Source organism: Capricornis sumatraensis, chromosome 5 (genome assembly GCF_032405125.1).
Source record: "Capricornis sumatraensis isolate serow.1 chromosome 5, serow.2, whole genome shotgun sequence".
In the NCBI taxonomy this organism is placed as follows: Eukaryota; Metazoa; Chordata; class Mammalia; order Artiodactyla; family Bovidae; genus Capricornis; species Capricornis sumatraensis.
The window spans coordinates 111352411-111379303 of NC_091073.1; the positions used below are offsets into that span (position 1 = coordinate 111352411).

General features: G+C 39.1%; 2 protein-coding genes across 2 annotated transcripts; both read left to right on the forward strand.

Annotated features, from left to right (window-relative positions):
* Positions 1-6809: 6809 nt before the first annotated feature.
* Positions 6810-7742, forward strand: LOC138079980 (olfactory receptor 2A5-like). Its single transcript, XM_068972807.1, has one exon. It carries the CDS (start codon positions 6810-6812, stop codon positions 7740-7742), a length of 933 nt encoding a protein of 310 aa, XP_068828908.1.
* Positions 7743-24203: 16461 nt separating this feature from the next.
* LOC138080011 (olfactory receptor 2A25-like) lies at positions 24204-25133 on the forward strand. Its single transcript, XM_068972866.1, has one exon. The coding sequence runs from the start codon at positions 24204-24206 to the stop codon at positions 25131-25133; it is 930 nt and encodes a 309-aa protein (XP_068828967.1).
* Positions 25134-26893: the final 1760 nt, after the last annotated feature.

The window sequence follows — 26893 nt, forward strand, 5'->3', positions numbered from 1 at the left end:
GACAATATACAGCCTTGACGTCCTCCTTTTCCTATTTGGAACCAGTCTGTTGTTCCATGTCCAGCTCTAACTGTTGCAGATTGAACATTTGATTGAACCAATCAAGCAATTCATGATGAAAACCATTTAATTTAAACTCATTTGTAGAAGTAAGTTTAGGTGGTGAAGCAGGTAATGGAAAGGACTGATATTTCTTGCTCATGTGACCAGTTCTTCTGAGTTCTTTGATCTTGCATTTATACTGATTTTCATACTTAACCATCCATCAAGCATATCAATGGAGCAAGATTAGGATTAAGGTAAATAGAAGAAAAACCTAGGATAAATTCAATCTGTTATAGACAGTCCAGCTAGGAGAAACATTGACAAGATATTGCTGATGGAATTTAATAAAGAAGATCTAGACCATTATGTAAAGATAAATAATTTCCCCATTTCTCAAAAACCTCTCCCTAAAATAAGCCAGCAAACAACTAGTAGTCAAAAGAGCTTCCTGAATATGCTAGGGTTAGTTTCTTATGTAAAAAATTAGATGAATTAAATTCAGTTTATTTTAGAGAAAGAGAATTCTTAGGGTGAAGAACTACTTGATAGAAATATAGAATTTGAAGTGTTAAGTACTCTTTTAGAGCAAGAAAGCTTTATCATACACGAGTTTCTTTTCTTCCTTCAGAGATACCACTGATATAGCTAATGGAGCAAAAGGTATAATCCACAAGAACAAACAGAATAGCAGAGGAGACATAAGCAAACAAGAGAAATTGTAACATTAAAATATATTTATAAGAGGTACATGGAGGAATGTTAGCTAATGTATCAGAGAGGAAGCAACCAAATAACAAACATGCAGAAGGGCAAGCCACTAAGCAGGAAAATGCGTTACCTCTCACAGCCCCTGAGAGTCTGGAGACTTGAGGCTGAAGACAATGAAATCACTGCATATTTTTATTGTATTTTCTGGTTAACATCTTAATAACAGTCTCTTTGGAAATTTAAATTTTCTATACGTGTTGAATAACATTCACACTTGTACAGATCAAGGCAAGTGGAAAATGATGTGAAGAAGTACTGCTTGTCTGAAAGCACGATAATGCCTTTTTCTTAGTAACTTTGGATTCATTTACTTGCATCTGTAAATGTTAACTTCAGTGTAGCTCTATGCAGAATATTCTTGTACCTAAAAAATAAAGTTAGAATTACTCATAGGATTAAAGTGAATAGTTTGCACCCTGGCATAACTATAACATAGCTCACTGGGTTTTTTTAATTCATATTTTCTGGTCTGTTACTCATCTCTTATCTTTTCTTAGCTCTCATTGGGAGATTAACTTCCTCTCACCATCTCTTAAATATTGGTCCTTTGAAAATTGAACCATAGTTGATTTATAATATATTAGTTTTAGATATACAACATAGTGATCCAATATTTTAATGTATTGAACTCCATTTAAAGTTTTTTAAAATTTTGGCTGCATTTCCTGGGCAGTATAATATATGCTTATACCTTATTTATTTTATACATAGTAGTTTGTACCTCTTAATGCCCCACCCCTATTTTATCTCTAAGCCCTTCTCCCTTCCTACTGGTAACCACTAGTTTTGTTCTTCATGTCTGTAAGTCATCTGAAGGTTTGTTACAGTTATATCCATTTATATGCTTCACTTTTTAGATGCCAACATGTAAATTATAATATGTAGTATTTGCATTTCTCTGACTTATTTCACAAAGCATAATGCCCCCCATATCCAACCATGTTAAAAATGGCAAAATTTCAATTTTTTTCTGGCTGAGTAATATTCCATTGTTCATATAGACCAGTCTTCTGTATCCATTCATCTGTCAGTGGACACAGGGGTGATCCCATATCTTGGCTATTGTCAATATTCCTACAATGAACATTGGGGTGCCTGTGTCATTTAGAATCAGTGCATTACTTTTTTGGATATATATATAGGAATTGAATTGCTGGATTGTATGGTAATTCTATTTTTAGTTTTTTGAGGAACCTCCATGCCATTTTGTACAATGCGGTATGCTAAGTCATTTCAGTCGTGTCTGACTCTGCGACACTATGGAGTGTAGCCTGCCAGGCTCCTCTGTCCCTGGGATTCTCCAGGCAAGAATACTAGAATGGGTTGCCATGCCTTCCTCCAGGGAATCTTCCTAACCCAGGGATTGAACCCAAGTCTCTTATATCTCCTGCATTGGGAGGCAGGTTCTTAACCACCAGCTGCTGTACTAGTTTACATTCCTATCAACAGTGTACTAGGATTGCCTTGTCTCTATGTCCTTACCAGCACTTCTCATTTGTGACCATTTTGATGATAGCCATTCTGACCGGTATAAGGTGACACCTCTTTGTTTTCTGATTTACATTTCTCTGATGATCGAGCATCTTTTCATGTGCTCATTGGCCATATGTACATCTTGTTTAGACAAATGTCCATTCAGGTCCTCTCCCCATTTTTAAATTAGGGTGTTTTTTTTTTAACATTGAGTTGTATCAGCCATATAAGCCAGACTCCTGGGATGCATCCAGGCTCCGCTTTTCTCCTCACCACACATCAAAGAGTCACAGTACTGATAACCTGTGTTTCTTTTACATGTCTCATATACATTGTCTCCTGTCTGTGTCTATAGCTACCACCTTAACTCAGGTACTCCTTACTCTCATGTGATAACCCTTCAGGTAGCTTTGCTTCATAGTCCCCATCCTTATTGTTTTAAACAGTTCTCTACACTTAACTAAAAAGTGTAACCATATATTTAACCATGTATTTAGTTGTATCATTCTAATTATTTAAAATGAAGTCCAGCATGTTAGGGAAACTTGTCTGTGAGTCCCCTTGCCAATATTACTCTTTTGCTGTGCCCTCCTCACACCCTCAGGTATAGTCTGGCATGCCATATTCATCTTACATCTTATTGAAGAGGGTTTAAGCCCCTCATTTACCATGAAGCATGTCCCAACCGTCTTTCAGAATAATCTAGCACCACTGTATACTGAGCATACTCCTATCACAGTTCCTTAAATGTTTACTTGCCTGGCTAGTTCTATAGGGAGACTACAAGATCCTTGAAGATCAAGGCAATGTCTCACTAATGTTTGAATCTTTAGTGTCAAGAACAGTGGCTGCGTACAGCAGATACTCAGTAAATATAAATTGAATGAGTGAATTATGAATGAATGGCATTTAAGTTACTGTGATTCGTATGAGTAATCATGGATATTAAGTATTCACATACAAATACGATGTGAAAATTAGAAACCATCTATTCAATCCTCCACTTTGGAGTAGTCAATTTCTTTTACCTTGTTAAGTTCTTCAGCTAGTTTCCTAGCCATGCAAACTTCTAAACTTTTCTAATCACTCCTCCAGAGGTTTTAGGACAATTATTCCTTGAGCTTCTTTATTCTACCCATGCAAATGTATGTGCTATGAATCCTTGATTAGGCAACCCAAAACTATAGGCATATTTCCTTCCGTGTCTTCTTAACAGAGAACCACATTGCTCATATGTTAACAATCTACTGGGCTGGCCCAAAAGTTCATTTTATGGAAAAACTTGAATGAACCTTTTAACCAATTAAATACTTCTTTTCTCTTCAGTAAAGAACTGGGTATGTTCTTAAAACAGAATTTTGGCTATTTCTCTCCAAAACTTTGCCCAATAAATAAATGTATATACAAATATACATACTCATACAGACACACATACAAACATACACATATATATATATGTAGGCATGACACACATAAGAGAGACAATAAGAAGAATTTTCAAGAAACCCTCTATTGTTTTATTATGTGACTATAAAGACAACACCTCAGTCCAAGGCATCATTATATCACAAGGTTCACTGAACTTTTGAGTGCATCCCTGCTTATTTAACATATGCATCATGAGAAACACTGGGCTGGGAGAAGCACAAGCTGAAATCAAGATTGCCAGGAGAAATATCAATAACCTCACATATGCAAATGACACCACCCTTATGGCAGAAAGTGAAGAGGAACCAAAAAGCCTCTTGATGAAAGTGAAAGAGGAGAGGGAAAAAGTTGGCTTACAGCTCAACATTCAGAAAACGAAGATCATGGCATCTGGTCCCATCACTTCATGGGAAATAGATGGGGAAACAGTGGAAACAGTGTCAGACTTTATTTTGGGGGGCTCCAAAATCACTGCAGATGGTGGTTGCAGCCATGAAATTAAAAGACGCTTACTCCTTGGAAGGAAAGTTATGACCAACCTAGACAGCATATTCAAAAGCAGAGACATTACTTTGCCAACTAAGGTCCATCTACTCAAGGCTATGGTTTTTCCAGTGATCATGTATGGATGTGAGAGTTGGACTGTGAAGAAGGCTGAGCGCCGAAGAATTGATTCTTTTAAACTGTGGTGTTGGAGAAGACTCTTGAGAGTCCCTTGGACTGCAAGGAGTTCCAACCAGTCCATTCTGAAGGAGATCAGTCCTGGTTGTTCATTGGAAGGACTGATGCTAAAGCTGAAACCCCAGTACTTTGGCCACTTCATGCGAAGAGTTGACTCATTGGAAAAGACTCTAATGCTGGGAGGAAATAGGGGCAGGAGGAGAAGGGGACAGAGGATGAGATGGCTGGATGGCATCACTGACTCGATGGACATGAGTTTGAGTGAACTCCGGGAGTTGGTGACGTACAGGGAGGTCTGGCGTGCTGCGATTCACGGGGTTGCAGAGAGTCGGACACGACTGAGCGACTGAACTGAACTGAAGCATGTGAATTAGACATTTGTTGTCCTTCTACCAGATGCCTCTTCAAGGCCAGCTCTGCTCTGCTTTCTTTCCTTCCTTTCTCCTAACACCCTATATCACATTTCAGGTACAACCTGTAGAAGACTCAGCATCCTTCTCAGCACAGTGCAGGAAGGTTGCTAGAAGTGTTCTTATCTATTAACACTAGCTTAGAGTTAGGAGGAAAGGAGAAAGAAATTAATGCCAATTTCAAGTCAGTTTCTCATTAAGAATGATATTCTGCTTCCTCCCAGCTCCACTAAATCCATCTGGGGCAAGCCTGAGGTCCAGGAGCACACCACCATCGAAGGCCCTGGGGAGCATGATTTACAGCGTGACCCCGGGAGTCTGTTTGTTCTTACTGCTTCATGACTTTGATGTGCATGAACGCATCTGGGTATTAAGTCATCACCTGCCAGCTTCTTTTCTCCTGAACATCCATCCCCAGAGTCCAGAGAAATGGAGACAAAGAGTTCCCTTGCTAGAGATGGCATCTGTATTTTGTATGTCCTAGTCCCCTCCCCCTCACGGACGCTCAGGGGACAGTCTGGGAGGACTTGGGCAGAGATGAGCATAAAGCCTCTACCGCTGGTGCTTATAGTGAGCAGTGATCCAGTCCCTGCATCCGCCTGTGTGAAAAAAGCAAGGATAGCTCCTGCAGCTGCAGACCCCCTCATTCAGAGGCAGCTGAGGGGAGCCAGAGCCTCAGCTTGGATCTTCAGACTCTCTCCTGGCCTCTGTGCTGTTTCCTATCTCTGGGTTAAGACCAGTGCCACAGTGAGTAAAGGCCTTTTGGCCAAGTGTGATCATTTAGAGAAGCTGGGATCTGGAGAAAGAAAGGACTCCAGAAATCGGCACACTGAATGGGAAGTTTGGGCCCAGCTTATGGGCAGGCAGATTTCTGGGCTTAAGACAGCCTTGGGATTTGCAAAGCTGGGTCGTAAGCTGCTCATTGAGAATGTTCACGTGTATCATGAACTGTCAGGTAATAGGTGTATACTTCTAGGGAACATTTCAGGTTCTCCCTTTCTGTCACCTTGTCACCTTGTTAACCATGGGTGGCCATAAGGTTGGTGGAGTGGTAGCCAAAAAATTAAAGGAGAGTCCAAAAACTTGATTAAATTCCAGAATATACTCTGGATGTTATTCCTAAAGTAATGCTTTTTATCCATCCTTTACCATCCATCCATTCATCCATTCAACAAATGCACTGTAAAGTTGCAATGGGCCCAGAAATAACATCTCTCTAGAACCCGGGAAGCAGCCCTGCAAGAAGGTGGTAGAGGACAGGAGTAGGAACAAAACAGAGATCCTTGCCCTGATCATAGGTCATGAACAACTTCTGTGAATGCTGACCAGATTAGTGATGGCACTCTGCTCATGCCCGGCATGGAAAAATCTAGATTTTCCTGCATAGTATCAGGAAGAAAAAACTTGGTGCCAATTTCATTTGCTAAAGCTTTAGACCTAGTGGACGCAGAAGGAAATATACTCCTTGAAGTTGCATTTGTACATCTCATCCCCCATTTTATTGGTGTATTTACTTCATGATCATTTATTGAGCAACTGCTGGGTGCAATGTACTCTGCACAAGCTTTAAAATAAAAGCAAATCAAATGATAAAGTATGAGCAAAATTTGAGAAGTGAAGAAATAAGAAAGCAAAATGAGAATGAAACTATGGGCTTTTCTTAAAAATAAAACAATTCGTCATTATGGAGAACAATTTATTCTGTGGCTGCCATCTTGACAGTATGAGTATAAACTTTGCAATCAGAGTTAAATAAAATTCTGTAGAAATGGAAATAATACATGACACCCTGTGTTCACTGATCCTGTTTATGGGAGCCTTTCTGCTTTACTGTGGATTAAAAGACTTGACATGATGAATCTGAAAATGATTGTTAGCTGAGTCGGCGCACAGCGCACACCACAAACTCCGTCTTTCTGTTAATGGCTAATCCAGACCCGCATTTGTTTCTCAGCCCACAGGCACTGCAGCAGCTGTGATCAGCACAGGCACTGTCACCAGGGCATGACAGAAAATCAGACATGGGTCACAGAGTTCATTCTCCTGGGATTTCCGCTCAGCCCAAGCATGCAGATGTTCCTCTTTGGGCATTTCTGCCTGTTCTATGTCCTCACCCTGCTGGGGAACGGGGTCATCCTGGGGCTTATCTCACTGGACTCCAGACTGCACACCCCCATGTACTTCTTCCTCTCACACCTGGCCATCGTCGATATTTCGTATGCATCAAACAATGTCCCGAAGATGCTGGTGAACCTTCTAAACAAGAAAAATACTATCTCTTTTGTCCCATGCATAATGCAGACCTTTTTATACATAGCTTTTGCACACACTGAGTGTCTCATCTTGGTGGTGATGTCCCATGATCGGTACGTGGCCATCTGCCACCCCCTACGTTACTCTGTCGTCATGAGCTGGAGAGTGTGCACTGTTCAAGCTGTCACTTCCTGGACATGTGGCTCCCTCCTGGCCCTGGTCCATGTGGGTCTCGTCCTGAGGCTGCCCTTCTGTGGGCCTCATGAAATCAACCACTTCTTCTGTGAAATCCTGTCTGTCCTCAAGCTGGCTTGTGCTGACACTACACTCAACCAAGTTGTCATCTTTGCTGCTTCCGTGTTTGTCTTAGTCGGGCCCCTCTGCCTGGTGCTGGGCTCCTATGCGCACATCCTGGCCGCCATCCTGAGGATCCAGTCCTCTGAGGGCCGCAGGAAGGCCTTCTCCACCTGCTCCTCCCACCTCTGCGTGGTCGGGCTCTTCTTTGGCACTGCCATCGTCATGTACATGACCCCCCAGTCCCGCCACCCTGAGGAGCAGCAGAAGATCCTTTCTCTGTTTTACAGTCTTTTCAACCCCATGCTGAACCCGCTCATCTACAGCCTTAGGAACAAAGAGGTCAAGGGTGCCTTTAGGAGAGTGCTGTGGAAGGAGAGGCTAATGTGAGGGATGCCAGGGAGAGTCCTAAGGGTGGAAGGTTTGTTCTCTGTGAGGTTTGGGAGAAGGTACTGTACCTGCCTTAAAATCTCATGTCTTAAATCTCTGGCATTAAGAATTTATATTGATCAGATGCTGTTCCTGACTCCTAAACATGGAGTTCTCTGCAGATCACAGACATGAGCAGAAGGTCATGGAGAAGTCAGGCCATGAGAAGGATCATGAGGCGGTGAATGCATGGCAGAGAGCCATCAATTCTCAGGGCCAGTTCCCAACACCAAGGTCTAGTTTCTTTTCTTTTGAGGTTTTGTTGTCTCAAATCTCTTCTTAAATTCCGCGACAGTTTCCTTCTCCCTTATAAATATAAGCATTTGCTAGTAATGTCATAATAAACGCTGCTACCTCTAACAAGACAGGATAAACACTGACCTTGGTTAAGCAGGATCCTATTGGGAAATGCAGTAAGAACTATAGAAAGAGCCAACTACTTGGTCTGGAACTTAAAATCTAAGGAGGATGCCATGTGTTCTGAAAAATCACCTGAATCTGAGCCTAATGAATTTATCTGTGTGAAAACAAAAGCTAAATTTTGAGAATTTTTTTGATATGGGAGACAAAAAATATGAAGATCTTCATTTCATTTCATTTAAGTCTGCACCATTTAATTAGAAAGAGTTTGTGTTTAGAATAACACACTCTCACGTTTATATGAGAGTTACCTTTATAGGGAGAGTTACCTCTTTCAGAGTTCAGGTTACAAAACTGGGAGTAGGTGACAACAGACCCTTATGAAGAAATATTATAGGGTTTAGATAATATTATAAAAGGAAGGGTCAAGAGAGGCTAATAGCTTGACATAATGTTGTAGGCCCACATTTCTTGATAAAGCCTTGCAGGAACCTCAGCACAACTCCAAAGAGCACCTGCTCCACGTGATATAAGTCACATGTTCTGGACCCAAGTGATCAGAATGATAGGGGAAGATTTGTTTCCTTTTAACACAAATTCAGGAACTAAGTGGCCAACACAGTAAGGCAGTGGTGATTTGTTCAACACAGAAGGAACGCTACCTTTTGAATTTTCTTCTCTTCTCTTTTCTTGCGGCATCACATGACATTCGAGTGTGTGATATATGATGACGGTATGATTATCTTTCTGTAGATCTATGTTTTCACCCCAATTCTTTCTTGTGTCATTTCCATTGTATATCTTTCTTCTGCTATGAAATGAAAGAATCAAAGAGGAAACTTTTCCCTTCCACCCTTTCTCCTAAAGCACTGTTTTCCACTTGGTTCCCAGAAAGCTCACTTACCGACTCTTCTTTTTACTGACTATTCTGTTCATCAATTAACTTGGACAAATCATTTTGTCTCTGGGCATTATCTCGGTCTTCTTACCCCAGCAATGTCAGGAGATTGCCAGCCCCAGAAATCCACATTTGCTCCAGTTCCCTCCCCACCCAAAAAGGGTGATGTGAATGAAGAGATAAATATTAGCTCTAAACGTAACTTTTAAGGCACTATGTAATTATTGTGTATCCTCTTTCAAAGGTAGGAAAAAGCAGGTAATATTTTCATAAAAATGACTTTTTAAGTAAAACTAGAAAAATTATGTTCTCTGAAATGTGTGTGTGAGCGCTCCATCATGTCCTAGTCTTTGCAACCCCATGGACTGTAGCCCACCAGGCTCCTCTGTCCATGGGATTCTCTAGGCAAGAATACCGGCGTGGGTTGCCATGCCCTCCTTCAGGAGATCATCCCAACCCAGATATCGAACCCAAGTCTCAAGTCTCCTGCGTTGGCAGGTGGGTTCTTTACTACTGGTGCCACCTGGGAAGCCCCCAAATATGTATACCTTATATTAAAAGAAGAGGAAGAGGAAAATATGGGATAATTTGCCTCATACAAACCATAAACCATTGGTTTGAACTCAGAATTTTTCTACAAGGACTCATTAGAAAAATCAAGGGATTGTATTCACTCTTGTGTCAGTTCAAAAATACTTGAGAAAGAATTGACCAAAAAGACCAATGTTGTATGAAGGTAACTGGGGTAGATGAATTATGAAGAAATATCCTGTAACAGGTCTGAGGAGTGGCTCTGACTAAAAAACAAAAAAAAAAATACAACAAAACTATATTTTGTTAATAAATTGCATAAAACGCTTAAATAGATGAGCGATTACTATGAATTGTTTCAATATTTGTGTTATGAGATTTTAATAAACAAATTATATTTTGTTGTGATCCATCATATATATTTTATTTTAACACTTGCCATAGTTTTGAAAAGGCTGAGGGCAAGAGGAAAAAAGGATACATTTACTTAATGCTTAGGATTCTTCTGGATGTTTCCCAATGTTGTCCTACTCACCTTTCACCCTTAATACTATAAAGTAGATTTAAAAAATTTATTGGAGAATATTTGCTTTACAGTGTTGTCTTAGTTTCTGCTGTGCAGAAAAGTGAATCAGATATACATGTGTATATATATACCCTCTCTTTTGGATGTCCTTCCTGTTTAGGTCACCACAGAGGGCTGAGTACAGTTCTCTGTGTGGCACAGTAGGTTCTCATTAGTTCCCTATTTTACACACAGTATCATTAGTGTGTATATGTCAACCTCAGTCTCACAGTTCATCCCCCTCTCATCCCCTCTCAGTGTCCATGTATTTGTTCTCTAGAAAAATGGCACAGTGAACCTATTTGCAAAGTAGAAATAGAGACACAGACGTGTAAAGAAGTTATTATCTTCTAAAGTTTGGAGTGATTTAGTAACTTTCTCTACACCTCACAGCCAGTAATAGGACAGAGTTGGGAGTTTAATATCACTGTACTGATTTCAACCCACACTGCTTATTAATTTTCTTCCTGAAACATCACCAATTTTACCTGAACCTGTCTTAGGCTTGGCATCTGCATGACAGCAGTATGGCAAAGAAATATGTTATAAAAAGAGTAGAATGGAAATCTAAGTGATCACACAGTAAGATTATATGCTGGTAAAACTCATGATTTAAAATCTACGTTGTTTTGGAGAAAGTCTCATTCAAATGAGATTGAAGAACAGTGCATAGGAACCTGGATCTAAAATGGTTTTCATTGTTGTTGTTCAGTTGCCAAGTCATGTCCGACACTTCATGACCCCATAGACTGCAGTACACCAGGCTTCCCTGTCCCTCACCATCTCTCAGAGTTTGCCCAACTTCATGTCCATTGAGTTGATAATGCCATCCAAACATCTCATCCTCTGTGGTCTCCTTCTTCTCCCGCCTTCAATCTTTCCCAGCATCAGGGTCTTTTCAGACGAGTTAGCTCTTCACATCAGGTGACCAAAGTATTGGAGCTTCAGCTACAGCATCAGTCCTTCCAATGTTAAAGACAGAGGAAGGGTATTCAGAGTTGATTTCCTTAAAGATTTACTGGTTTGATCACCTTGCTGTCCAAGGGACTCTCAAGAGTCTTCTCCAGCACCACAATTCCAAAACGTTAATTCTTCGGTTCTCTGGCTTCTTTATGGTCCAGCTGTCCCATCCGTACATGACTATTGGAAAGACCATAGCTTTGAGTATACAGATCATTGTCGGCAAAGTGATGTCTTTGCTTTTTAACTGCTGGAAGAAGATGAAACTGTAAGAAGAATTCTACATAGACTGTACACTCTATATGTAGCGGCATTTGCAGAAGGATTCATGAGATAGCATCTAGGATAGGAAATACATACAAAAATCATCTCTGTAGTCCGAAGTTTTGTTACATTCACTTCCCTACCCACAACTAAGACTTCTCACCAACTATATATCTAGAATAGCTCTACTAGGGAGTTTCAAGTTCTACATGTGGAAATATAAATTCATTGTTGTTGTAACTTGCACATTGGTTGAAATTTCAGCACTTTTAGAGGTTTGCTCATTGTATAGCTTTCTCTGTTCTTAAGATTGTCTGCCAAAAATTGTAGTGAGATTAGAAGAAAAATAAATAGATGAGCAAATAAACAAATGAACAGATACATTAAAAAAAATACTATCAGTGTTTAGGCTGGAAAAAAGAAATAGAAGAGCTATTTTCAAATGTCCCACAGAATATCCTTTAAGATGTAAAAGTGGTAGTTTATTGCTTCCCTGGTAGCTCAGCTAGTAAAGAATCCACCTGCAATTCAGGAAACCCCAGTTTGATCCCTAATTGGGAAAATCCCCCTAGGAGGGCATGGAAACCCATTCTAGTATTCTTGCCTTGAGAATCCCCATGGACAGAGGTGCCTGGCGGGCTGCAGTCCATGGGGTCACAAAGAGTTGGACATAACTGAGCAACTAAGCACAGAGGGAAAAACTAGAATCAATAAGTAGGTATATAAGGAGATGGAATAAAAATCCATGTGAGAAAATGTTTTCTAGCATTGCAAGTTACCCAGCAATTATATCTTATTAACTGGTGTGCAGTCTTCCTATAAATATACAAGCAGAGGCTGAATGAATATACCTGGATTGAATGGATATTTGGAATATATTCTCTCCAATGCATCTTAAAAAATTTTGTTATTTCATTTTTTTTTAATTTTAATTTTTAGTTTATTTTACTTTACAATACTGTATTGGTTTTGCCATACATTGACATTATTTCACAATAAGCTTTTTGTGTTATTTCACAATAAGCTTTTTAATTTTATTTTTAATTTTTACTTTTTAATTTAATTTTTTCAAAATTTTTATTTTTAGTTTATTTTACTTTACAATACTGTATTGGTTTTGCCATACATTGACATTATTTCACAATAAGCTTTTTGTGTTATTTCACAATAAGCTTTTTAATTTTATTTTTAATTTTTACTTTTTAATTTAATTTTTTCAAAATTTTTATTTTTACTTTATTTTACTTTACAATACTGTATTGGTTTTGCCATACATTGACATTATTTCACAATAAGCTTTTTGTGTTATTTCACAATAAGCTTTTTAATTTTATTTTTAATTTTTACTTTTTAATTTAATTTTTTCAAAATTTTTATTTTTACTTTATTTTACTTTACAATACTGTATTGGTTTTGCCATACATTGACATTATTTCACAACAAGCTATTGTGTTATTTCACAATAAGCTTTTTAACTTTATTTTTCACTGTGGGAAAGCTCAAATTGATTTTAAACAACCACTAGAGATTTTTAAATGGTACCAGAATTTTTCCATGTCAAAGTCCAAACTACCTCATTCTTTCAATTATTGAGCCAATACATCAAAAGAAAATATTGAAGTGGGAAAGAATGGTTGTATAAGCTCCATACTGGTGGTTCTCTTACTTTAAATTTTACACTGCCACCATACTTTATTTCTGAACATAGGTGGCTTCACATTTTAAAATACTAACTCACACTCCAATCATAGTAGCTCAAAGACTTTTACTTCAAACACAGAGCAGCAACAGATAAAGTATGAAAAGAGAAAATTAAAAAGACAAAATCAGCTTGCAAGGCAAGATAGACATCTGTGTGAACCAGAAAGAAAGCATAAATGACCTGTAAGTGATGCTGACACCATGGGTTTGCTGGCTGAGTCTGAAAGCTGTCAGGAGAGGCAATATCTTTTCTCTTAGAAACAAAAGATACTGAAGCACTCCGTGTGATAATGAGGAACTTGGGTCAGGCTCCTTCCTTGAAAAAAAGGTAGAGGAGGGCAGGAGGGACTCCCTTTGTTTGTTAATGGAGCTCAAAAATCTTTTCTTCCAAAAACAGCTTCACAATACAGCTTTAGGAGAATTGCAGGATAACAATGTCAGAACCTCCAGGCATAACACTGCAGCCTGACATGGAACCCAGCCATCCACTCTGTCTATGCTGGATCTCTGATATACTGACTATCACCTAGGGAAATAATCCTAAACCGTTAATATAGGTTCTAAGTCTGTATATGATGGCTCATAAATTAAGCTAAGACAGTCTGTAATCTTCTATATGAGAGAGAGAGAGAGGAAGGAAGGGAGGAAGAAAAGGAAGAGGGAAGAAGAGAGGAAGGAAAAAAGAAAGGAAGAGAGGAAGAAAGAAAGGAAGAAACTGGTCTGATGAATCTATTTTCATGACTTGAGGAAATCAGTGCCGAGAAAAACAGTTAAAAACATCAACTGTAACACAAACTCACTTTTGATGATATTTATTTTGTGACATAAGGAATGAGCAATTTGACAAACACCTTATATTTGTATGTTTCAAATGCATAAACTGACTTTTTAAAGCCATGACAACTGTTTTAAATGACCAGGGAATTAAAAAGATTAGAAAATAACAAGTAGATTTCAAAAAGAACCATTTAAAAATCTTAGAAATAAAACTATCATCCCTGAAATAGAACACACCAAAAAAAAAAAAATCAACAAACAGGATGAATTCTAGACTGAGCACACTAAAAGAAAGAGTTTGTGAAATAGCGGATGTAAAGGGAAAGTATTAGATACTCAGTAACATCCGACTCTTTGTAACCCTGTGGACTGTAGCCTACCAGGCTCTTCTGTCCACGGAATTCTCCAGGCAAAAATACTGTAGTTGGTAACCATTCCCTTCTCCAGGAGATCTTCGCAACCCAGGGACTGAACCTGGGTCTCCTGCATTGCAGGTAGATTCCTTACCATCTGAGCCACCAGGGAAGCCCAAAATAGAGGATACTAGTGAACAATTTACTAAAAATGTAACATATTATTTTTTAAGAAAATTGAATAAAAATCACATACAAGCTAGACTGAAATGCAATATTCATTTATCTTACAGGAATTCCAGAAGCAAGGACAAAATGGGGCAGAACACTAGTTGAATATATCACTCTTGAGATTTTTTTTTTTCCTGATTGATGAATGTGTGAATTCTCAAATCAAGAGAGTACTCAGTATCAAACAATGGTGAAGAAAAATAAATCCATGTCTAGACATATTATGCACAATTAAAGCTCAGAACATTAAGGAGAAGGAGAAAACTTACAAAAGTTTCAGAGGAAACAATAGCTAATCCCTATCAAGCTACCAGCCATATTTTTCACAGAACTAGAACAAATAATTTCAAGATTTGTATGGAAATACAAAAAACCTCGAATAGCCAAAGCAATCTTGAGAAAGAAGAATGGAACTGGAGGAATCAACTTGCCTGACTTCAGGCTCTACTACAAAGCCACAGTCATCAAGACAGTATGGTACTGGCACAAAGACAGAAATATAGACCAATGGAACAAAATAGAAAGCCCAGAGATAAATCCACACACATATGGACACCTTATCTTTGACAAAGGAGGCAAGAATATACAATGGAGTAAAGACAATCTCTTTAACAAGTGGTGCTGGGAAAACTGGTCAACCACTTGTAAAAGAATGAAACTAGATCACTTTCTAACACCGCACACAAAAATAAACTCAAAATGGATTAAAGATCTAAATGTAAGACCAGAAACTATAAAACTCCTAGAGGAGAACATAGGCAAAACACTCTCCGACATACATCACAGCAGGATCCTCTATGATCCACCTCCCAGAATTCTGGAAATAAAAGCAAAAATAAACAAATGGGATCTAATTAAAATTAAAAGCTTCTGCACAACAAAGGAAAATATAAGCAAGGTGAAAAGACAGCCTTCTGAATGGGAGGAAATAATAGCAAATGAAGCAACTGACAAACAACTAATCTCAAAAATATACAAGCAACTCATGCAGCTGAATTCCAGAAAAATAAACGACCCAATCAAAAAATGGGCCAAAGAACTAAATAGACATTTCTCCAAAGAAGACATACGGATGGCTAACAAACACATGAAAAGATGCTCAACATCACTCATTATTAGAGAAATGCAAATCAAAACCACAATGAGGTACCACTTCACACCAGTCAGAATGGCTGCGATCCAAAAATCTGCAAGCAGTAAATGCTGGAGAGGGTGTGGAGAAAAGGGAACCCTCCTACACTGTTGGTGGGAATGCAAACTAGTACAGCCACTTTGGAGAACAGTGTGGAGATTCCTTAAAAAATTGCAAATAGAACTACCTTATGACCCAGCAATCCCACTGCTGGGCATACACACCGAGGAAACCAGAATTGAAAGAGACACATGTACCCCAATGTTCATCGCAGCACTGTTTATAATAGCCAGGACATGGAAACGACCTAGATGTCCATCAGCAGATGAATGGATAAGAAAGCTGTGGTACATATACACAATGGAGTATTACTCAGCCATTAAAAAGAATACATTTGAATCAGTTCTGATGAGATGGATGAAACTGGAGCCGATTATACAGAGTGAAGTAAGCCAGAAAGAAAAACACCAATACAGTATACTAACACATATATATGGAATTTAGAAAGATGGCAATGACGACCTTGTATGCAGGACAGCAGAAGAGACACAGATGTGTATAACGGACTTTTGGACTCAGAGGGAGAGGGAGAGGGTGGGATGATTTGGGAGAATGGCATTGTAACAAGTATACTATCATGTAAGAATCGAATCGCTAGTCTATGTCTGATGCAGGATACAGCATGCTTGGGGCTGGTGCACGGGGATGACCCAGAGAGATGTTATGGGGAGGGAGGTGGGAGGGGGGTTCATGTTTGGGAGCGCATGTACACCCGTGGTGGATTCATGTCAATGTATGGCAAAACCTATACAGTATTGTAAAGTAAAATAAAGTAAAAATAAATACATAAATAAATAAATAAAATCCCTAAAAAAGAAAAAAAAGTAATAGCAGACTTCTCCTCAGCAAAACAGATGGCAGAAGAGATTTTTCAAAATGATGAGGGAAATGTCAAATTGTGTGTCAAATGAAACTTGGACGATTGAATAGTGATTTTGATGTCCTTTATTTAAGGGAAAACAACCCATGGATTGGAGGAATGCAATGCCTCATAAGCAGTGGAGCACTGTTCCCAAAGGATTTGGGACAAGAGCAAATTTTATAAACTGTTGGAAGAGGTCATATAGGAATAGGACTTTTTTTAAAAACTTTATTTTACTTTACAGTACTGTATTGGTTTTGCCATACATCAACGTGAATCTGCCACGGGTGTACGTGAGTTCCCAATCCTGAACCCCCCTCCCACCTCCCTCCCCATACCATCTCTCTGGGTCATCCCAGTGCACCAGCCCCAAGCATCCTGTATCCTGCTTCGAACCTAGACTGGCGATTCGTTTCTTACATGATATTATACATGTTTCATTACCATTCTCCTAAATCATCCCACCCCCTCCCTCTCCCACAGAGTCCAAAAGTCTGTTCTATACATCTGTGTCTCTTGATTGGCCAGGAGGCTGGGGATTTCTTTATAAAGCTGGCAGGTCCTATTTCCTAGGATAAGGTAAGCTAGCTAAAGCTGACTTTTAGGACTGTGATTAATGTATGTTAGGTCTCCTTGACAGGTGCTTCCCATAAGTACAGGCTGAATTAGGTTTATTTTGTGGTGTGTATCAGGCCACTGGGGTAGCCTACATTCTGTGGGTCTTGATAGACAAATTAGTCATGTATGGATGTGAGAGTTGGACTGTGAAGAAGGCTGAGCACTGAAGAATTGATGCTTTTGAACTGTGGTGTTGGAGAAGACTCTTGCGAGTCCCTTGGACTGCAAGGAGATCCAACCAGTCCATTCTATAGGAGATCAACCCTGGGATTTCTTTGGAAGGAATGATGCTAAAGCTGAAACTCCAATACTTTGGCTGCCTCATGCGAAGAGTTGACTCATTGGAAAAGAGTCTGATGCTGGGAGGGATTGGGGGCAGGAGGAGAAGGGGACGACCAAGGATGAGATGGCTGGGTGGCATGACTGACTCGATGGACGTGAGTCTGAGTGAACTCCGGGAGATGGTGATGGACAGGGAGACCTGGCGTGCTGCGATTCATGGGGTCGCAAAGAGTCAGACAAAACTGAGCGACTGAACTGAACTGAACTGATGGTAGTGAGGGGGCTTCCATGGTGGTTCAGACAGTGAAGAATACACCTGCAATGCAAGACACCTGGGTTTGATCTCTGGGTCAGGAAGATCCCCTGGAGAAGGGAATCGAAACCCAGTCCAGAATTCTTGCTTGGGAAATCCCATAGACCTAGGAGCCTGGTGGGCTACAGTCCATGGGGTTGCAAAATGTCAGACATGACTGAGCAACTAACACTTCACTTTCATAGCAGTGAGGAGGTTCAATGGGATCAACCTTATCAAGAAGGCAGAATACGTACAGTTTTGAGGAATTCTATTTTTCTTCTGAAGGCATTAATTCGTGATGGAGGCTTTTGCCTTTCATTAGAGGATTGATTTTGTTGACCATGAGAGCGATGATCATGACAGCATTCAGCTCTTGCCTTGAATGGATAACCACCCAGTTAATGTCATCAAAACCCTTCAAGGAAAACGAGCCCAAATACAGTGAAATTTATAATCCTAAAATGAAATATGTTGCTCTCATTAACCTGTTAGATATGCAACAAAATCTGTCAGTGTAGCCCATGAACCTACAGAAAATATAGTTAGTGGAAACCAGGTGTTGAAATGAAGATTTCTGAAGAATATAAAAGAAGGCAAAAACTGAGGAAAAGAGAAACGGAAGAGAATAAAAAACATGAAAGGAATTCTTGCCCTTGGCTGAACTTTGAATCACCTAGAAACTCTGGAAAACCTGTGGGCACCCACAGACTAAATAAATCAGTTTCTGGTGATAGGTCTTAAGTGTCAGTAATTTTTAAGGCTCCCCAGGTACAAGATTTTAGAACCATGACTCTAATGAATATATATCACATTAAAATCAATATAAACATTGCAAAAATCAACTGTATTAAAAAACCCTTTAGATTTTCAAAGAATCAACATCACTAGGACTCATTATTTTACCACAATACATTTAAAATTAACACAGAGATAATACAAATATTTGGAAATCAAAAATATACTTCTGCATAGTTTATGTTTTATTGACAATGTTAATGATAACATTTCTGGATAACAAGCAAGATGTATAACTTAAATGGTATTATAAAGTGCAAATTATTTCTAAAAACCACACTTAATAATCAGCTCAGGAATATACAATGACCAAGAATTAAAATAATGAGAGAGTATAATTTATTTAAGACCAGACAGAAGAGGTGGCAAGAATACATGAAAGAACTGTACAAAAAAGATCTTCACAACCCAGATAATCATGATGATGTGATCACTAATCTAGAGCCAGATATCTTGGAATGTGAAATCAAGTGGGCCTTAGAAAGCATCACTATGAACAAAGCTAGTGGAGGTGATGGAATTCCAGTTGAGCTCTTTCAAATCCTGAAAGATGATGTTGCAAAAGTGCTGCACTCAATATGCTAGCAAATTTGGAAAACTCAGCAGTGGCCACAGGACTGGAAAAGGTCAGTTTTCATTCCAATTCCAAAGAAAGGCAATGCCAAAGAATGCTCAAACTACTGCACAATTGCACTCATCTCATAGGCTAGTAAAGTAATGCTCAAAATTCTCTAAGCCAGGCTTCAGCAATACGTGAACCATGAACTCCCTGATGTTCAAGCTGGTTTTAGAAAAGACAGAGGAACCAGAGATCAAATTGCCAACATCGGCTGGATCATCAAAAAAGGAAGAGAGTTCCAGAAAAACATCTGTTTCTGCTTTATTGACTATGCCAAAGCCTTTGACTGTGTGGATCACAATCAACTGTGGAAAATTCTGAAAGAGATGGGAATACCAGACCACCTGACCTGCCTCTTGAGAAATCTGTATGCAGGTCAGGAAGCAACAGTTAGAACTGGACATGGAACAACAGACTTGTTCTAAATAGGAAAAGGAGTCCATCAAGGCTGTATATTGTCACCCTGCTTATTTAACTTTTATGCAGAGTACATCATGAGACACACTGGAGTGGAAGAAACACAAGGTGGAATCAAGATTGCCGGGAGAAATAGCAATAACCTCAGATATGCAGATGACACCACCCTTATGGCAGAAAGTGAAGAGGAACTAAAGAGCCTCTTGATGAAAGTGAAAGAGGAGAGTGAAAAAGTTGGCTTAAAGCTCAACATTCAGAAAACGAAGATCATGGCATCCGGTCCCATCACTTCATGGGAAATATATGGGGAAACAATAGAAACAGTATCAGACTTTATTTGTGGGGGCTCCAAAATCACTGCAGATGGTGATTGCAGCCATAAAATTAAAAGACGCTTACTCCTTGGAGGGAAAGTTATGACCAACCTAGATAGTATATTCAAAAGCAGAGACATTACTTTGCCTACTAAGGTCCATCTAGTCAAGGCTATGGTTTTTCCTGTGGTCATGTATGGATGTGAGAGTTGGACTGTGAAGAAGGCTGAGCACTGAAGAACTGATGCTTTTGAACTGTGGTGTTGGAGAAGACTCTTGAGAGTTCCTTGGACTGCAAGGAGATCCAACCAGTCCATTCTATAGGAGATCAACTCTGGGATTTCTTTGGAAGGGATGATGCTAAAGCTGAAGCTCCAGTACTTTGGCCACCTGATGCAAAGAGTTGACTCATTGGAAAAGACTCTGATGCTGGGAGGGATTGGGGGCAAGAGGAGAAGGGGACGACCGAGGATGAGATGGCTGGATGGCATCAAGGACTCGATGGACGTGAGTCTGAGTGAACTCCGGGAGATGGTGATGGACAGGGAGCCCTGGCGTGCTGCGATTCATGGGGTCACAAAGAGTCTGAAATGACTGAGCGACTGAACTGAACTGAACTTACTTATAAAGTAAGGAATTATAAAGATCATTTGTTCTTTTTACAAATGCCACTAAAATAGATAAGACTGATGACAAAACTAATATATACAATGTTAGTTTTAAAATGTAATATGACCCCAAATAAAAAAATTTAAAATGATAATATCAATATAAGGAGCAATTTCTTTCCAGTATGTGAGGGTATAATTTAGACACTTGCCACCAATAAGCCCTTAACCAAACAGATTTGATGAGGAAAATCCTATTTCAGACCTATTGCAGGTCATCACTCTCAGAGCAAAAGATAATTGCTGTATTATTTTCTTAATTTGTTGCTGTGTACACTAAAACAACTCCAATTTAGGAAACTATATTCTACCTACTCTATTATTTGAACATAGGAATGGTATTTTTGTTGTTCAGTTGCTAAGTCGTGTCTGACTCTTTGCCACCCCATGGACTGTAGCTTGCCAGTCTCTTCTGTCCTTGGGATTTTCTAGGCATGAATACTGGAGTGGGTTGCTATTTCCCACTCCAGGGCACCTTTCCTACCCAGGGATCGAACCCAGGTCTCCATTGCAGGTGGGTTTTTTTTTTTTTTTTTTTTTACCACTGTGCCACCTGGGTAGCCCATAGTGATGTGAGGTCAGTTAATTTCCATTTCAGGAAGAAGATAAAATAATAGTAGTTACAGACCTAGGGGGAAACTTGGTCTTTCTTCCCACAACCCCCTGGGGTCAGAATCTCTGGAAGCTAAAGAACAGGATTTAACAAGTCCCTCTGGGATACCTTATCCTCTTTCCTGACTCCTCGACATATTCTCTGTAGCTTCTGTAGATCCTGCTACCTGGTCTCACTGTATGAATTGCATTCCTCGTGGTGATGATGGAAAAAATATATGAGATACCTGTTCAGGTGAGGTGTAATATAAAACTCAAACAGTACTAGAGACGATGCGAATAATATATGGGTCTCATGTGCCCTAAATACTACTTAATGTATTTGGTGGGTTAAAGAAGGGGGAAATGTCAGAGTTCTTGAAACCAGAAACAAGTATAGCTCTCGAGAGCCCCCTTTCCCTCGAAGAAACAGGCAGTTTCAGTGTCCAGTGAATCTTTATCCCTCCCGTACATCAAACTCTCAGAAGTTTATTTAAACGTAGTTGAGCTAGAAGAGAATCTTCTCTTTTGAGAGCTATCTTGTTGCCTCTATGGAGACAATTTCTTTTCTCAGATAATCCTTGGAGGAAAAGAATTTCGACACTGATTTACAGATGCTATTTATTATACTTTATGGGTATACTGTCACTTTACCCAATTCATACTCGTCTTGTCTTCTCATATTTAACTGTGAATTTGAAGTAAGTTTGTTATATCATCTAGCCTTTTTTCATTATACAATTTCAGATAGATTGTAATGAAAAATCACAGTCTTAAATGTAGTTGTTATTATCTGCTAATAGCAAATATCTTCTATTTATGGATAGCTAATAGGAAAATTTTAAAAGTCATCATCTCTTTTAGAAACAACTAATATAGGTTATTACTTTGATGCATTTAGTATTGAATTTCTTATTTAAACCATAGGATAAATAGCTGTTTGAGAGATGTCCTTACAAACCTTTCTATTACCTCATGAAGTTAAGTAGTGTTTTCATGAAATAATGGGCCAAATTGACTACAAAATAAGTTTGTTACAGAGGCGTGTCCTGAAGGTTTTATTTTTAACATGAACTTTCTTTTGTTGAGTCATTAAATATGAGAAATTTCATCTCTGTGAGTTCTTTTAACAGTCTTATCATTCCAAGCAGGTTGTATACATCAGCAGACAGGGACTGTCTTGTATATACTTAGGTGAAACATGTAGCAAGACACAGAATGTGTTCAGTAAATATCTGTAGATTTTATGTTTTGTATTTTAGCTACTTGCAGATAGGAGGAAGATGAGGTGCCCACTCAGTGATTCTTCTACTTGAGTTTCTTGTGTGCTTTAGTATGTGGCATTTTATAAATAGTATTGCTAACTTAAGTGGCCCCAAGTATTACAAGGAAGTTGAAGTGAAAATGGTTAACACTTTTCTATACATTGAAGGCTGATGAATCCTATAGTTGGAAAATACCTTAGCATAACACAAGGAATCCCATCTTGAATAGATGATTAATCAATCTTTGATTTAAAACATTGGCTGACATAAAGTTGAGTCCTAATACATCAACCAGTTTTCAAGGAGGTGATTATAATTGTTATAAAGTTATTTCTTAATAAGACAAAATTATCATCTCCTAGCAATTTCTACTATGAATTTGATTCTCCCTTTGAAGTAGGGTGAAAGTTTATCAACTTTTGTTTAGGAAGGCTTTCAAATATTAACTTATCAGAAAAATTTAATGGGGACTTACAGAGAAGAACTGAATTAGGAATTTTTTTAGATTGATGTTTTAGTGAAATTCAGATGGATTCTGGACTGATGAAGGCTATAAAGTCAGACAGGCAAGAAAACAGACAGTGGTTTAAAAGTTTCAATGGTTCAAACCTACTCTATTATAGAATGATTTTTTAAAATGTGATAAGCCACAACAAACTAAAGATTCATGATAAATAGTAACTCTTACATTAGAGTTGAGAAGATATAAAATATATAAAAGATTCTGTGACAACGACTCAACAGTTAGGGCTTTAGCTCTAATCTTGGATATAAATCAATATTTTTTAAATCCCAGGTGATGACCCATCACGAAATCATTCAGCCAGCATTTTTACTAATGAAATAGAGTGAAATAATATAGAAAAGAAAATACCAAATACACGGCACAGAGTGGGGATTCAAAAAATATATATGTGTATGTGTATATATATATATATATATACACATATATATACATATATATATATTCATGTATATATGTTCCCAGCAGATGTTTTACTATATGATATAGTAAATCTATTGGGAAAACTCAAGCATAGATAAATATAGATATATGTATGTATATATATAAACATACACATATGTATAAACATATGAATGTGGTAGATATCTCTGTGTATATATGTGTATATGTGTAAACATACTTAAAGATATAGAGTATAAATATTCACTTAGAATATAAGAGGAGCAACAGGGGTAATGTAATGATCATGAGACAGTGTGATCAGAATACCCATTGTGGGTACAAAAATCAAAAGACAAAGGTCTCTACTTTAACCCTAACTGAAGTTGTAACAAACTGCTTGCCATGCTCTTGAATTAGTTGTGTTATGCTATCAGTAGAGATCACAAGCCCACAAGTAAGTCACTTATGAAAGGCACACATTTGTGAGACAGCCTGATAGATGAATCACTGACATGTTCCTCATTCTTCTCCTTCCTTCATATATAGATGTAAAGACGGTAGTGGAAATTTACATACATGAATATATGTACACAGCAGCACAGGAGTATACGTGGGCAAACCTCTGATATAATCAGCACAGGCTGAGAAGAACTCCACTGCTATGAAGGCAATTTAAGTATTGATATATTTTGAGCTGTGAGAAAAGTTGGTTTGGGAATAAAGATTTATTGAATACTAGGCCTTCTGAATATTAGCATTTAGCATACCACAGTGAAAATGTTCCTTCTGTCTCATGTGGCATGCATAGTTTTCATTTATTAAATGACTAACAGGACAAAAATATCATTGAAGATGTTTTATTAGGGAATAAACAGTGACTGACAAAGATTCAGCATGTTAAAGCTCTTCTCTTGGACATTCCAATTTGGCAAGATTCATTGTCTCTTTCACAGGGAAATGGAGGGAAATCAGACCTCTGTCACAGAGTTCATCCTACTGGGATTCCCCCTTAACACAAGGACTCAGATGCTCCTCTTTGGGCTCTTCTCCCTGTTCTATGCCCTCACCCTGCTGGGGAACGGGGTCATCCTGGGGCTCATCTCACTGGACTCCAGACTGCACACCCCCATGTACTTCTTCCTGTCACACCTGGCCATTATTGACATGGCCTACGCCTGCAGCACGGTGCCCCAGATGCTGGTCAACCTGCTGAGTCCAGCCAAGCCCATCCCCTTTGCTGGCTGCATCACACAGACCTTTCTCTTTCTGAGTTTCGCTCACACTGAGTGTCTGCTCCTGGTGGTGATGTCCTATGATCGGTATGTGGCCATCTGCCACCCCCTCCGTTATTCGGTCATCATGAGCTGGAGAGTCTGCATCACGCTGACAGTGACATCTTGGGTTTTCGGAGTCCTCCTAGCCCTAGTCCACCTGGTGTTACTCCTACCATTACCCTTCTGTGGGCCGCATCAAATTAATCACTTTTTCTGTGAAATCATAGCTGTTCTCAAGCTGGCCTGTGCAGACACCCATCTTAATGAGACCATGGTTTTGGCTGGGGCGGTGTCTGTGCTGGTGGGACCTTTCTCCTTGATTGTGGTGTCTTATATTCATATTCTATGTGCCATCCTAAAGATCCGGTCAGGAGAAGGGCGCCAGAAAGCCTTCTCCACCTGCTCATCCCACCTCTGTGTTTTTGGGCTCTTTTATGGCACAGCCATTATCATGTGTGTTGGGCCCCGATATGGGGACTCTAAGGAAGGGAAAAAATACCTTTTGCTGTTTCATAGCCTTTTCAATCCCATGCTCAACCCCCTGATCTATAGTCTGAGGAATAAAGAGGTCAAAGCTGCTCTGAAGAGAATGCTTGATAAAGAGAGAAGTTGACAAAAAACTTAAAGAATAATAAAGGGACTAAGTTTAAAGGGACCTAAGAGGTCATCTCGTCCAACAACTACACAGATATCAAAACATGATCTACACAGACATCAAGCTACAAAGATATCAAAAAGTCCCGATATTGGGGCCCAACATACATGATAATGGCTGTGCCATAATTTGGTCATTTGATGCAAAGAGCTGACTCATATGAAAAGACCCTGATGCTGGGAAAGATTGAGGGCAGGAGGAGAAAGGGATGACAGAGGATGAGGTGGTTGGATGGCATCACCGACTCAATGGACATGAGTTTGGGTGGACTCCGGGAGTTGGTGATGGACAGGGAGGCCTGGTGTCTTGTGGTTCATGGGGTCGCAAAGAGCCGGCCGTGACTGAACTGATACTGATAAAAGAGCCCAAAGGATCTCTCCTGAGCAGGCATTTTCTTCATCTTCTTCAAAGTTTCCTAAGGCTGTCTTCCAAGAAAGCCCAGTCCACATTTCTGGCTCTGGTAGTGACGCTAGTGCTGCACAAGAAAATGCAAACAGCTTCCAAATAGCTGCACAGAGTGTATACTTTTAATGTGGTTATGTGAAATATTCTGAATAAGAAGAAATAAGTGTGCATATTTTCTCCTCTGTTATCAGAACATATAGGCAAAATGTTATGGAATAAAACAAGGTATTTGTAGAATATTTAAGGTAAAGGAGTTGGGAGAGATTAATAACATAGTAGTTCAATATTTTAAATTCAGCCACTATCGTCTCTTTCAAAAATTGGTTTACACTTGAAATATTTCTTTACATTCCCATGATAGTGATGTTTCCTAAGGCATAACCAGCTTAAATGAGGTAGAGCATGAGCCATGGCTTCAAGGGAAAGAGAATTAAGACTATAACTGTGATGCAATTAAGAGCAACAGGAAAACACCGAACGATGTCATGCTAATAAATATGTAGACATGCCAGAGCTTTCTCAGTCAGTTTTTTCTCTACTTGTGGAGTGTGGGTGGCAATCCATGGATTGTGGAGGTGAGAGAAGAGAGCAGAATGGAAGTAGCATAGTCCTTCAAAGAACTCTCTTTTTTTCCTCATTGGCTTGATCATGGGAAATGACCAAATGACCTTGTCTCTTATGGGAAATGATCAAAATTTGGAGAAAACACCCTAGCAAATAAGAACACACTGTAATTGTGAAGATTATTTGACCAGGGATACAAGAGCTACAACCTGTCAGAAATCATTTGATTTTAAATTGATATTTGAGTAAGTTTAATATGGCAGAAAGTGAAGAGGAACTAAAGAGTCTCTTGATGAAAGTAAAAGTGGAGAGTGAAAAAGTTGGCTTAAAGCTCAACATTCAGAAAACGAAGATCATGGCATCTGGTCCCATCACTTCATGGCAAATAGATGGGGAAACAGTGGAAATAGTGTCAGACTTCAGTTTTCTGGGCTCCAAAATCACTGCAGATGGTGATTGCAGCCCTGAAATTAAGACGCTTAGTCTTTGGAAGGAAAGTTATGACCAACCTAGATAGCATGTTGAAAATCAGAGACATTACTTTGCCAACAAAGGTCCATCTAGTCAAGGCTATGGTTTTTCCAGTGGTCATGTATGGATGTGAGAGTTGGACTGTGAAGAAAGCTGAGCGCTGAAGAACTGATGCTTTCCCTTGGACTGCAAAGAGATTCAACCCGTCCATTCTAAAGGAGATCAGTCCTGGGTGTTCATTGGAAGGACTAGTGCTGAGGCTGAAACTCCAATATGCT